At 33.5% G+C, this 13,119-nt stretch overlaps 1 protein-coding gene across 1 annotated transcript; it reads right to left on the bottom strand.

Moving 5' to 3' along the window:
* Positions 1-847: 847 nt before the first annotated feature.
* LOC115973440 lies at positions 848-12,660 on the bottom strand. The gene is made up of 2 exons (XM_031093701.1): positions 12,148-12,660; positions 848-1,486 (listed from the first exon to the last, which is right to left on the bottom strand). The coding sequence occupies exons 1-2, from the start codon at positions 12,532-12,534 to the stop codon at positions 1,103-1,105; spliced, it is 771 nt and encodes a 256-aa protein (XP_030949561.1). The 5' UTR covers positions 12,535-12,660; the 3' UTR covers positions 848-1,102.
* Between the last annotated feature and the right edge of the window lie 459 nt (positions 12,661-13,119).

Below are 13,119 nucleotides of genomic sequence, written 5' to 3'. Positions count from 1 at the left end.
AACTATGGATTGAGGGTCTAAAGTGGTTTTCATTAGTTTATAATAAATTCTATAAATAATAGCTAAGGGTTCTGAGCCTTCTTTCATGTAATAACCATTTGTTTTTACATTTAAAGTTAAAGCATCCATAATATTTCTGTCAGATAGGCTTAAAGCAAAGTTAGGATAACATTAAAATATACTGGTCCTTTATGTAGACTTGTTTCCATCATTCCAAGAAGTGAATCATCAAATCTTAAACAGACTAGATTAGAAATATAGTTGATACCATTGACTACCCAGGAGTGAGCACAGCAGTAATATAGAAGCATAAACAATGATAAAATAGTTGATAAAGAAGAAGATAGCAAAATAGATATAGTCAAAATAGATTAAAACAGAGTATGGAATATGAAAACTGAAACAAATAAAATCTTACTTGAAAATACTTCTGTCTTTGATTAAACTTGAAAACAAACTGTCTTTCTTACAAGCTTTGAAAATAAGAGCTGTCTGAAGAGTTACAAGATTACAAAGTAAAATCTGTAAAGGGTTACAAGATTGTCTGTCTGGAAAGGTAAGGTTACAAGATTACAAAAGAAAGTAAAGTACAAAAGTCTTTCTAAAGGGAGAGTACAAAAGTCTTTCGGGGAAAGGGAAAGAAAAGCTAAAAGTCTTTCTGAAGATTGGACCTTGGAAATAAGATGGAAAACTTGGACTTGGAATTTGAACCTGAAATTTGAACCTCAATTCTGGACCTGTCTTCTGTCTTCGAAGTCTGTCTATTTATAGATAAAGTGAACCATGATAAGTCTTCAAAAGTAACTTGAGTTAAGTGAAGTGAACTCAAGTTAATCTGTCGGTAGAATCTTGAACAGTAAAAGTCTATCTTGAACAGTAATAGTCTATCTGTCGGTAGAATCTTGAACAGTAAAAGTCTATTTGGCAGTCTGTCTGGGTACGCATGCTGGTGAATAGTAACTTTTCTGTCTGTGAGAATCTGCGTACGAAAATATTCTGCTAAAATATCTTTCTGGTCTGTCTGCATTCTATCATTTTATCTTTTGGTCTGTCGGTCTGTCTTTTGTCTTCTTTTGCATCTCTCTGTCTTTTGTCTTATCCGTCACATGTCATAGGGGTCTTGGGAATCTTGAAATGCTTCTGGATGAGTTCTGTAGTTTGGAGAAGAGGATTCCATTACTGTGTCATCTTCATCATCTGATATTTGTGATGCAGCTTCAAGCAGTTGCTTTTTGAGCTGTCTTCTGTCTGAAACAGAGGCAAGCTGGCATTGAACTTGACTCTTTTCTAAAAAGAAATTAGAACTTTCTGTCTGGGAGGACGAGGTCTTTTTCTGTAATTCTTGGCAAATATGATCAAAATTAAACTTATTCCACCATTTTAATTTAAACTTTCTGGCGAGCATAGGAAAAGGATACTGGGGATGCTTTTCTATCTTGTATTCCCATCTGATGATCCATGGGAGATCTGGAAACCTGTAAAAGAACTGTAAAAGATGTGGGAAATCCCTAAGATGCAGTATGTTAGGTTCTTTCTTGAAAGTCTCATAGGCTTTTAAAAGATCAGGAGGAAGAATCATAGCTTCAGGACCATAGGAATTCCACCAGTCAATGAACCATCTTGGAATCATCATGTCTTTCTTTCTGTACATATCAAACCGGAAAAACCAAGTATGCCTGTTAATATTATTTTGAAATAAAAGGAATCTGTCCCAAGCTTCCATATAGTCATAATAATTATAAAACTGGGGCTCAAAAGGTACAGAAAAGTTCCTTGTGATCCAGGGTTGTGCTTTCCACTGAGAAGGGGTTAGAATCTGTTTTATAACAACTTTAGAATAACCAATTCTGTTTGGTTCCTGGGAACAAGGCATATGTGTAACTAAAATTGAGTCTGTATCTACTAAAATATGCTCATAAAATGTCTGGGTCTTAAAAGTTTCTGTCTTAGGATGTTCCCATCCTGGGGGTATGAGCTGTCGGACAAGGGAGAGGGTGTCTTTTATGTGGTGTCTTTTATGTGCTGGTATTCTGGTTCAATCCACAAAATAAAATTCCATGAGTCTTTTGGGATCTCAATGCTGTGATCTTCTTTTGGGATTTGGGTCTGAGTTTCTGGAGAGGTAGAGGATCTGTATTTTGGTTGGTTGGAAGGAGAGGCCAAAGGAGGAAAAGAAGATGCAACTACATTAAATGGTTTCTTTAAAGGAGGGGTTGAGGAGGTTGAGGGTATGGCATAAGTCTGTTTGGATGTTGGATTGGGGCTGGGGGAGAGTGGTTGGAAAGGGTTTGGGCTACAGATTAATGGGGATCTGTCTAGAGATTTATTTGAAGAGAAAGTGGGTGAAGTGAAAGAGGGGCAAGGGAGGAATCTGCTAGGGGGAGGAGGAATTGGGGGAGCAGCATAAGACTGTCTGGTTCTGGGTTTTGGGGATTTGCTCTTATCTGCAGGGGAGCTCATCTTCCCTGTAGAAATTCACGGGTTAAAAAATCAGGAATTGAATTAGTTTCTCCTTTAATATATTCAATGTCAAAGTCAAAAACACTTAAAATAGCCTGCCATCGAGCAAAACTCTGTTTGGAAACAAGATTCTGAACATCTTTCTGTAAAACTTCTTTAGCACTTTTACAATCAACTCTAATTAAAAACTTTTGATTAAAAAGATCATTTTGGAATTTTGAAATACATAGTATGATAGATAAAATTTCTTTCTTAATAGTGCTGTAATTCTGCTGGGTAGCTGACCAAGAGCCAGAATGAAATCTAACAATTTGTTCTTTAGCATCATTTGTTGCTACCTGTTTTAGGATTCCACCATAACCTATGTCAGAAGCATCTGTCTCAACAATTTTAAAAGTATTAGGAGAGGGAATAACAATACAAGGAAGTTGCTTAACATATTTTTTAATCTGTCTGACTATCATAGTATGTCTGTCTGTCCAAGGTGGAGGATTCTTTTCTAATCTTTTATACAAGGGTCTGCATATTTTTCTTAATCCTTGAAAATAATCTGAAACATAATTTAAACTGCCAAGAAATCTCTGTAATTGATTTTTATCTTTTATCTCATCTGGGAATTTATCTGCAAATTGAATAGCTCTGTCAATAGGGCTTAAAGTTCCCTTATAAATATTATGGCCTAAAAATCGAATTTTATCTTGAAAAAGACTTATTTTAGAGGCTGAAACAACTAAACCATTTTGTTTGATTACTCTAACAAATATATTCAAATGTTTCCAATGGTCATCTATTGTTTTAGAAAAGATTAGCACATCATCTATATAAACAATGGAAAAGTCTGTGAAAGGTGTAAATATGTCATTCATTATATTTTGAAATTCACTGGGTGCATTCTTCAAACCAAAAGGCATAACATTCCATTCATAATGACCAAAAGGAACTGTAAAAGCAGTTTTATATCTATCTATCTCATCTATCTGTATCTGCCAAAATCCACTTTTCATGTCAAATTTAGAAAATATGGTTGCTTCATGAAGTCTGTCAAGAAGATCTTTCTTATTGGGAATAGGATATCTTATCCATTGTAATGCTTTATTTAAAGGTTTATAGTTTATGACTAATCTTGGAACTCCTCGCTCCAATTCTGCCTGTTTATTAACATAAAAAGCAGCACAACTCCAAGGAGACTTGCTCTTTCTGATTAATCCTTTAGTTAAGAGATCTTCAATTTCTTTCTTACAATGTTCTAATAATTCATTATTCATTTGTATTGGCCTAGCTTTAGTAGGTATCTGTCTTTCATTAAAATCTTTCTCATAAGGTAACTGTACTATATGTCGATGCCTGTGCCAAAAGGCAGTGGGTAGACTAGAACAAATCTCTGTCTCAATCTGTTGTCTAAATAAATTTATTTTATTATTTAGTATAGGGTCAGTTAATTGATCAGTTATTCTTTTATATTTTATTTCTGTCTTTAAAGATTCCAAATGTCTATTCTTTCTGTCAATTCTTTCTCTATCAATTTCCTTTACTATGTTATTAAGTGAATAAATATCTTTTGGAATTGGTGGCAAGATAAATTTAAAAAGTATATCTTTCCCTAGCACATTAGTTTTAATACCTTCTTCTGTCGTTAAAAAGGGGTAAAGTAAAGTCATAAAGGGGTTTCCTAGAATGATTTTAGAAGAAAGGTCTTTAATTAAAACAAAAACTGTTTCAAAGCAAACTCCATCATTACATATGTGAACACTAGGTATTTTATAATTAATTATTAATTTTTCTCCATTAGCTTGAGCTAGTCTTTCAGATGATTTTTCATAATACTTTAAAGGTATTAATCCTTCTTGTATACAGTTCATGTCAGCACCTGAATCTATTAAAGCAATTTCTGTCAAAGAAAACTCTTTATTAATTACCAAGGTAATTTCTGTATGCCATTTTTGGAAAATTACTCTGTCAATTAAACTTAAGAAATTCTGTCTATTGTTATTATCATCAAATTTTCTGTCTGAGGGATTAGAAAATTCTTTTAAGTTAATTAATTCTGCAATATTTCGCTCATTTATGTCTGTGGAGTTTTCTTCCTTAATTTCTTTAATTTCCTCTTTTACCATTTTTGCTTCTGTCATTAAGTCTTGTAGATTTACTTGTTTTATTTTCATTTTCATCTTTTCTTTCTTGTCTTTTTCTTTCTTTCTATAATCCGTAACTTGGTGTCCATATTTTTTAGATTTATGACAAATAGTATTATTACTAACATGTCTGTCAATTTTTTCATTATCTGATGACATAGTTGTATTTAGAACTGTTATATTTCTATTTCTGTCTGTCTGTAAGGGTGTATTTAAAATTTTCATTTTTTTACTTAATTCTGTCAAACTATCATTTTGGGTTCCTATTATAGATCTTTCAATTAATTTTAGTCTTTCATCTACCATTTCTTTTAAACCATTACACTTTTTGTCTACTTCCACTTTTACTATACTATCATTATTTTCTTGTAAATTACCATAACTATTTTTCCCACCATTGTTGACTTTTTCTTTTTGTCTTTCATGTTTCATCTTTTCCTCTATTTCTATCTTCTTACGTAGTGATTCCTTACCACTATTTTCTTTTGGCATGTCTTTCTTTACATCTTTACTATTTTGTTTTTCATGTCTTTTTCTAGCTTTCTACGTATAACATCTTCATCTATAACACCTTCATCTTTATGTCTTTCAATTCTTCTTCTATCATTTGTTCTCTATTAGGCTTCTTTGTCCTTTTATCACTTTCCCTACATCTTTACTATTCTGTCTTTTCAATATTTCTTTCATCTCTTTTACCATTCCTTTTTTTATTATTTCTTTCTCATTATCTATCAACTTGTCTGTCCCTATTAGGCTTCTTTGTCTATCAGTGTCTAGTACCCAGGAGTGAGCACAGCAGTAATATAGAAGCATAAACAATGATAAAATAGTTGATAAAGAAGAAGATAGCAAAATAGATATAGTCAAAATAGATTAAAACAGAGTATGGAATATGAAAACTGAAACAAATAAAATCTTACTTGAAAATACTTCTGTCTTTGATTATACTTGAAAACAAACTGTCTTTCTTACAAGCTTTGAAAATAAGAGCTGTCTGAAGAGTTACAAGATTACAAAGTAAAATCTGTAAAGGGTTACAAGATTGTCTGTCTGGAAAGGTAAGGTTACAAGATTACAAAAGAAAATAAAGTACAAAAGTCTTTCAAAGGGAGAGTACAAAAGTCTTTCGGGGAAAGGGAAAGAAAAGCTAAAAGTCTTTCTGAAGATTGGACCTTGGAAATGGAACTTTAAAATTGGACCTAAGACCTTAAAAATTTGGACCTGAAATTTGAACCTGTCTTCTGTCTTCGAAGTCTGTCTATTTATAGATAAAGTGAACCATGGTAAGTCTTCAAAAGTAACCTGAGTTAGGTGAAGTGAACTCAAGTTAATCTGTCGGCAGAATCTTGAACAGTAAAAGTCTGTCTGCATGTGAATAATATTCTGTCAAAATATCTTTGAAAATATCTTTCTGGATCTGTCTGCACCTGTCTGGACTGTAATGGATCTGTCTGGAAGCTATTCATGCATGTCGATGAATAGTGATCTGTCGCTGGTGAATAGTGATCTGTCGCTGTTGTCTGTCGGAAGAGTATTCTGTCTGGAAGAGTATTCTGTCTGTCTGTGCCTTCTATCTATCTGTCTGTCAATCTGTATCCGCGTAGTTATCATAATCTAGCGGATCAGTGTTATCCTCATATTGCTCATGCTCGTGGAGCACTCCATAATCATTACATAGGGCACAGTATGAAATAGGAACGAAAACAGGAACATGATCCTTGGCTGTCATCAATCTGGGGTCTTTAACAATCCTTCTTTTCCCAATGATCCTTCCTGCTGAAGGTTTTGGGCCATACACAGCTATTCTGTCGGTGTAGCCATATAAATGAAAACCTCTATCTAATTCTTTCTGTTCTTCATAAATCTTATTACTCATGAAATTAGACCATTCTTGAGCCAAAGCACCTGGATCATCCAGTGATAAGTAAGTATCTCCTGTATACCAGTTATATTCAAGGATACCACACCAATCATGGATAAGGACTAAAATGTGTGCTGGCTGAGCTTCCATATAATAGCTAGTGTCCTAAACTGGAAGAGTACTCCAGATTTCTATCTTCATATAATTAAGTCCTCCAATCTGTGCTGCTGCTTCTTGGATGACTCTGGGAAATAAACTAATCTGATTTGCCGAAGTAATGGTCAATTTTCTGATAAACCCTGCTTCAAGCATTTCAGATAACCATAAGGGATCACAGATTACTGGATCTTCTGTTTCTGTGTTGATAAGTAATCCCGGGTAGGGATCAAATCTGTCTCCTGTTCTTTCATAAACTCTGTCTGAATTTCCAAAACTGTCATACCATTTAGCCTTATGAGATAACCACATATCACCTGTCATGTCTTCTGTTTTGATAAATGCTGTAGAGACTAATACTTTAAAAAGATGCATCCATCTGTCATAAGAACTTGTTATAGCTTTATGAGTTAAAATATTCTGTTGGATTTCAGGGGGTAAGGTTCTAATAGCAAGTCTCGTTTTTTGCTGAATCTTAGGGTGGAGCTTTGAAAAGCTTGTTCCCATAAGATAGCTTTTTAGAGATTGTAGTTCTGTCTTTGTGGAGCTTGAATCTCCATCCTCCTTGCCAGGGAGTTGACAACCGAGTGCTTCAATAAATGCCCCGGTGCTAACAAGATGTAATTCCAAAGCCTGAAGGGTCATTTGGAATAAGGGTTTCTGTCTGAGGGTGAATGCTGCCTGTAAATTATCAAGAAGTAGTTTAATATGAAAAGGAAGGTCTGTAAATTCTCCGTCTTGAAACATAAATTCACTGTCGGGCACTTTTTGCAAAATTACACTTTTATCACCACATGAATACATTGCCTTTGTTAGCAGTGTATCCTGAAGGGATATTGTCTCTTTCGAGACGCCTTCATGCATTTCCGAAATTTTTACTGAAGGTTTTCGGGTACCTTTGGGTTGCACCGCTGGTGCTTTGCCCTTGTCTTTCTGAGAGAATCTTTTACTCATGGTAGTCTGCAATTGGGTTTTTGGAAAAGGATTATATTTGGAACAAATAAAAACTTCTTTCGAAATTCTTCTGTCAATGTCTTTCTGTGAAATTCTTTTGAAATATTCTATAAGGAAAACAATAAAAACATTTATAAAACAAATAAAATTTATAAAACAAACTTTTCGTTGTTCACTTTTGTGCTCTTTCTGAGTAGCAATAATATTAGAGTAGTCATGATGGGATCTGTCAAGGTAAATGGGATTTAGAATATTCCTTAAATCTAGTATGATTCTGTCCATGCATGTACTACTATATATTTCTTCGTAATGTCTTTCATTAATAGGACAATCTATCAGGGGATTAATTTTGTCTGTTAGGAAATTGAATCTGTCATTATTCAAGAAATTATCACAAATAATATTTTCTTTAATGATTAATAAAGAAGAGTCTGTCAAAGATTCTTTTATTAAAATATCTGTTATATGAATATTTAAAAATGCTATAAAGGGTGTACATTTGTCATTTAGTACTTCTATCAGTCTATCAGTATGTCTGTCATTATTATTAAAAGAAATAATAATTTTACCATCTATATTCTGTGTGGGGGCAATAGTCTCAAATTGCCATTTGTCAGTCCATATACTATTAGTCCATGCATATTGATTACAAAAGACTATATTCATATCTTCGTCTTTTATGCATTCGTCTGTAGATTGGACTTTTTGTAAGAAAGGAGAATGAAAACATATCTCTGTCTCTTTGTCTTTCTTTTTGTCATTTTCTGTCAATTGATTAACAAGTAGCATTTCTGTCTGTAAAGATGACAAACTTCTTTCAATTCTATAGATTCCTCTATCGTTGATATCTGTTAAAATAGTAACCTTTTTGGAAAAGTGCATTTCTTTCAATACGTTAGTTTTAATTCCTTTATCTGTCACTAAAAAGGGATAAATTAAATTCATAAAAGAAGTTCCTAGAATAATTTTAAAAGGAAAGTCTTTAATTAAAACAAAAGCTGTAAAATATATTCTATCATGGCATATATGATCATGAGGTATCTTATAATTAATTATCAGTTTTTCTCTATTGGCCTGAATTACTCTTTCTTGTATACAATTCATATCAACACCTAAATCTGTCAAAGCAATTTCTGTCATAGAAAACCGTTTAGTAATATCTGTATGCCATTTTTGGAGAATTACTCTGTCAATTAAACTTAAGAAATTCTGTCTATCAAATTTATTAATATTGTTTGAAACATTAATTTTATTTGTAGGAGGATCAAAGGGGTCTATCATGAAATTAGAAAATTCTTTTACAATATTATGTTCATTTATGTCCGTAAGATTTTCTTCTTTAATTTCTTTAATTTCCTTTTTTTACCTTTTCTTTCTTGTCTTTTTCTTTCTTTCTACAATTCGTAACATGGTGACCATATTTCCTGCACCTAATGCAAGCAATAGGTATTTCTATAGTGTCTTTCAACTTTAATAAATATTCTTTCTTGTCTTTATAGTGATTTGGTAGATTTTCTATCAGTTTCATTATTATGTCTTTTTGTTTTCTTTTTCTTTTATTAATTTTAAGTGGGTTGGTTGATTTTAATTCTTTCTTTACTTGATCTATTTCTTTTTGATTAACATTAAATATTTTCATTAATCCAATTGTTATGTCTTTCTTAAATTCTAATTTACTAATTTGTTTGATAATTCTATTATGTCTGTCACATTGTTTTTTAGTATGTCCATATCTTTTACATTTATGACAAACATGTCTGTCAGTTTTCTCATTATCTGATAGTTCTGTAGTATTTAAAACTGTTATGTCTCTTAATCTGTCTATTTCTAAAGGTAAACTTAAAAGTTCTATCTTTTTAGCCAATTCTATTAAACTGTTATTTTCAGTTCTATCAATTGTTTTAAGTCTCTCACCAATTTCTTCTTTAAAACTATTACTCTTTTTGTCTTTTACTTCCATCTTTACTTTTACTATACTATCACTATTACCATAATTATTTTGCCTACTATTGTGGACTTTGACTTTTTCTCTTTCATGTCTTATCTTTTCTTCTATTTCTATCTTCCTACGTAGGGATTCTTCACTACTATTTGGTTTTGGTTTTTGCATGTCCTTTACTTTCCCTACATCTTTCCTATTTTGTTTTTCATGCAATTCTTTCAAACTATCATCATTATTTCTAAAACTATCATCTATCACTATTTCTTTTTCTAGCTTTCTACGTATAACATCTTCATCTATAACACCTTCATCTTTATGTCTTTCAATTCTTCTTCTATCATTTGTCTCTATTAGGCTTCTTTGTCCTTTTATCACTTTCCCTACATCTTTACTATTCTGTCTTTCAAATATTTCTTTCATCTCTTTTACCATTCCTTTTTTTATTATTTCTTTATCATTATCTATCAACTTGTCTGTCCCTATTAGGCTTCTTTGTCTATCAGTCTCTAGTACTGAACTAGAAATTTCTTTTAGTCTGTCATTTTCTATAGTACTTCTATCTCTTATACGTGTTACTCTTTCCTTAATAGGGCCAATTTCTAATCTGTCAGTTGCTTTTAATGTCTGTAAATTCTCCTCAACTTCTTTTGAATTACTATTTATATACCAATTATCTGCCATAGTTTCTGTAAAAGATGATCTTTGATGGGGTTCAAATTCTATTTCTTTTTCAAAATGTGAATTTAAAACTTTCATTCTTTCATAGAGGTCCAAAAAGCTATCATTTTTCTTTTCAATTTTAGTATATATAGCAAATCTGTCAATATTTTCCAAGGACTCCAATTTTCTATTAACTCTGTCTAAAAAACTATTATTGTGGTTATTAGTCTGTCGGTTGATTTTATCTCCTGTTAAATTACTCCAATTATTTGTGTTACCATTATAATAATTATCCATTTCACTGTCAGAATCAGTTTCATAATCCATATCACTATTTGACCAATTATCATCTATATCTGTCATGCTATAGCCTTCATCATAAACTATATCATCATAGTCCATGTTTCAAATTAGTGTGTGCCTAGCCTAAGTGTGAACAAGCAAACAGATGATGACTGATAAATGTATTTATTCTCTTTCTAAGCAATTAATAATTACTGGCGGAACTATTACTAACCACTGGTATCCTTGCTATCGGGACCACCTCCTCGGGAAACTCCATTGCGGGACCACCCAAACACACGCCTGTCCGTCGGCTACAACAAAGGGGCTGACCAACGCGAAACTATGGTTTGCCAACGAGTCTCTAGGCTGACCAACGCTAACAAGGAGCAAGTAGTGGCTATGTAGTAATATAAGTTCCTAGTAACTGCTTAATTGCAAAGAAATAAAACTCATACACCTACCACCCATGGCTCTGATACCATTGACATACCATTGACTACCCAGGAGTGAGCACAGCAATAATATAGAAGCATAAACAATGATAAAATAGTTGATAAAGAAGAAGATAGCAAAATAGATATAGTCAAAATAGATTAAAACAGAGTATGGAATATGAAAACTGAAACAAATAAAATCTTACTTGAAAATACTTCTGTCTTTGATTAAACTTGAAAACAAACTGTCTTTCTTACAAGCTTTGAAAATAAGAGCTGTCTGAAGAGTTACAAGATTACAAAGTAAAATCTGTAAAGGGTTACAAGATTGTCTGTCTGGAAAGGTAAGGTTACAAGATTACAAAAGAAAGTAAAGTACAAAAGTCTTTCTAAAGGGAGAGTACAAAAGTCTTTCGGGGAAAGGGAAAGAAAAGCTAAAAGTCTTTCTGAAGATTGGACCTTGGAAATAAGATGGAAAACTTGGACTTGGAATTTGAACCTGAAATTTGAACCTCAATTCTGGACCTGTCTTCTGTCTTCGAAGTCTGTCTATTTATAGATAAAGTGAACCATGATAAGTCTTCAAAAGTAACTTGAGTTAAGTGAAGTGAACTCAAGTTAATCTGTCGGTAGAATCTTGAACAGTAAAAGTCTATCTTGAACAGTAATAGTCTATCTGTCGGTAGAATCTTGAACAGTAAAAGTCTATTTGGCAGTCTGTCTGGGTACGCATGCTGGTGAATAGTAACTTTTCTGTCTGTGAGAATCTGCGTACGAAAATATTCTGCTAAAATATCTTTCTGGTCTGTCTGCATTCTATCATTTTATCTTTTGGTCTGTCGGTCTGTCTTTTGTCTTCTTTTGCATCTCTCTGTCTTTTGTCTTATCCGTCACATGTTATAGGGGTCTTGGGAATCTTGAAATGCTTCTGGATGAGTTCTGTAGTTTGGAGAAGAGGATTCCATTACTGTGTCATCTTCATCATCTGATATTTGTGATGCAGCTTCAAGCAGTTGCTTTTTGAGCTGTCTTCTGTCTGAAACAGAGGCAAGCTGGCATTGAACTTGACTCTTTTCTAAAAAGAAATTAGAACTTTCTGTCTGGGAGGACGAGGTCTTTTTCTGTAATTCTTGGCAAATATGATCAAAATTAAACTTATTCCACCATTTTAATTTAAACTTTCTGGCGAGCATAGGAAAAGGATACTGGGGATGCTTTTCTATCTTGTATTCCCATCTGATGATCCATGGGAGATCTGGAAACCTGTAAAAGATGTGGGAAATCCCTAAGATGCAGTATGTTAGGTTCTTTCTTGAAAGTCTCATAGGCTTTTAAAAGATCAGGAGGAAGAATCATAGCTTCAGGACCATAGGAATTCCACCAGTCAATGAACCATCTTGGAATCATCATGTCTTTCTTTCTGTACATATCAAACCGGAAAAACCAAGTATGCCTGTTAATATTATTTTGAAATAAAAGGAATCTGTCCCAAGCTTCCATATAGTCATAATAATTATAAAACTGGGGCTCAAAAGGTACAGAAAAGTTCCTTGTGATCCAGGGTTGTGCTTTCCACTGAGAAGGGGTTAGAATCTGTTTTATAACAACTTTAGAATAACCAATTCTGTTTGGTTCCTGGGAACAAGGCATATGTGTAACTAAAATTGAGTCTGTATCTACTAAAATATGCTCATAAAATGTCTGGGTCTTAAAAGTTTCTGTCTTAGGATGTTCCCATCCTGGGGGTATGAGCTGTCGGACAAGGGAGAGGGTGTCTTTTATGTGGTGTCTTTTATGTGCTGGTATTCTGGTTCAATCCACAAAATAAAATTCCATGAGTCTTTTGGGATCTCAATGCTGTGATCTTCTTTTGGGATTTGGGTCTGAGTTTCTGGAGAGGTAGAGGATCTGTATTTTGGTTGGTTGGAAGGAGAGGCCAAAGGAGGAAAAGAAGATGCAACTACATTAAATGGTTTCTTTAAAGGAGGGGTTGAGGAGGTTGAGGGTATGGCATAAGTCTGTTTGGATGTTGGATTGGGGCTGGGGGAGAGTGGTTGGAAAGGGTTTGGGCTACAGATTAATGGGGATCTGTCTAGAGATTTATTTGAAGAGAAAGTGGGTGAAGTGAAAGAGGGGCAAGGGAGGAATCTGCTAGGGGGACGAGGAATTGGGGGAGCAGCATAAGACTGTCTGGTTCTGGGTTTTGGGGATTTGCTCTTATCTGCAGGGGAGCTC

The sequence above is a fragment of the Quercus lobata genome, unplaced genomic scaffold (assembly GCF_001633185.2).
Source record: "Quercus lobata isolate SW786 unplaced genomic scaffold, ValleyOak3.0 Primary Assembly Scq3eQI_47, whole genome shotgun sequence".
NCBI lineage: Eukaryota > Viridiplantae > Streptophyta > Magnoliopsida > Fagales > Fagaceae > Quercus > Quercus lobata.
Note: the sequence above shows the minus strand (reverse complement) of the source record. Positions and strands in the feature narration are given on the sequence as shown.

What these genes read in the sequence shown, in the direction of transcription:
- LOC115973440 (XM_031093701.1), bottom strand. Translation starts at nt 12,534, where the DNA reads ATGCCTTGTTCCCAGGAACCAAACAGAATTGGTTATTCTAAAGTTGTT. An exon ending in ATTTCCCACATCTTTTACAG is followed by an intron (nt 1,487 to 12,147) that starts GTTTCCAGATCT and finishes CATCTTTTACAG; the next exon opens with TTCTTTTACAGGTTTCCAGA.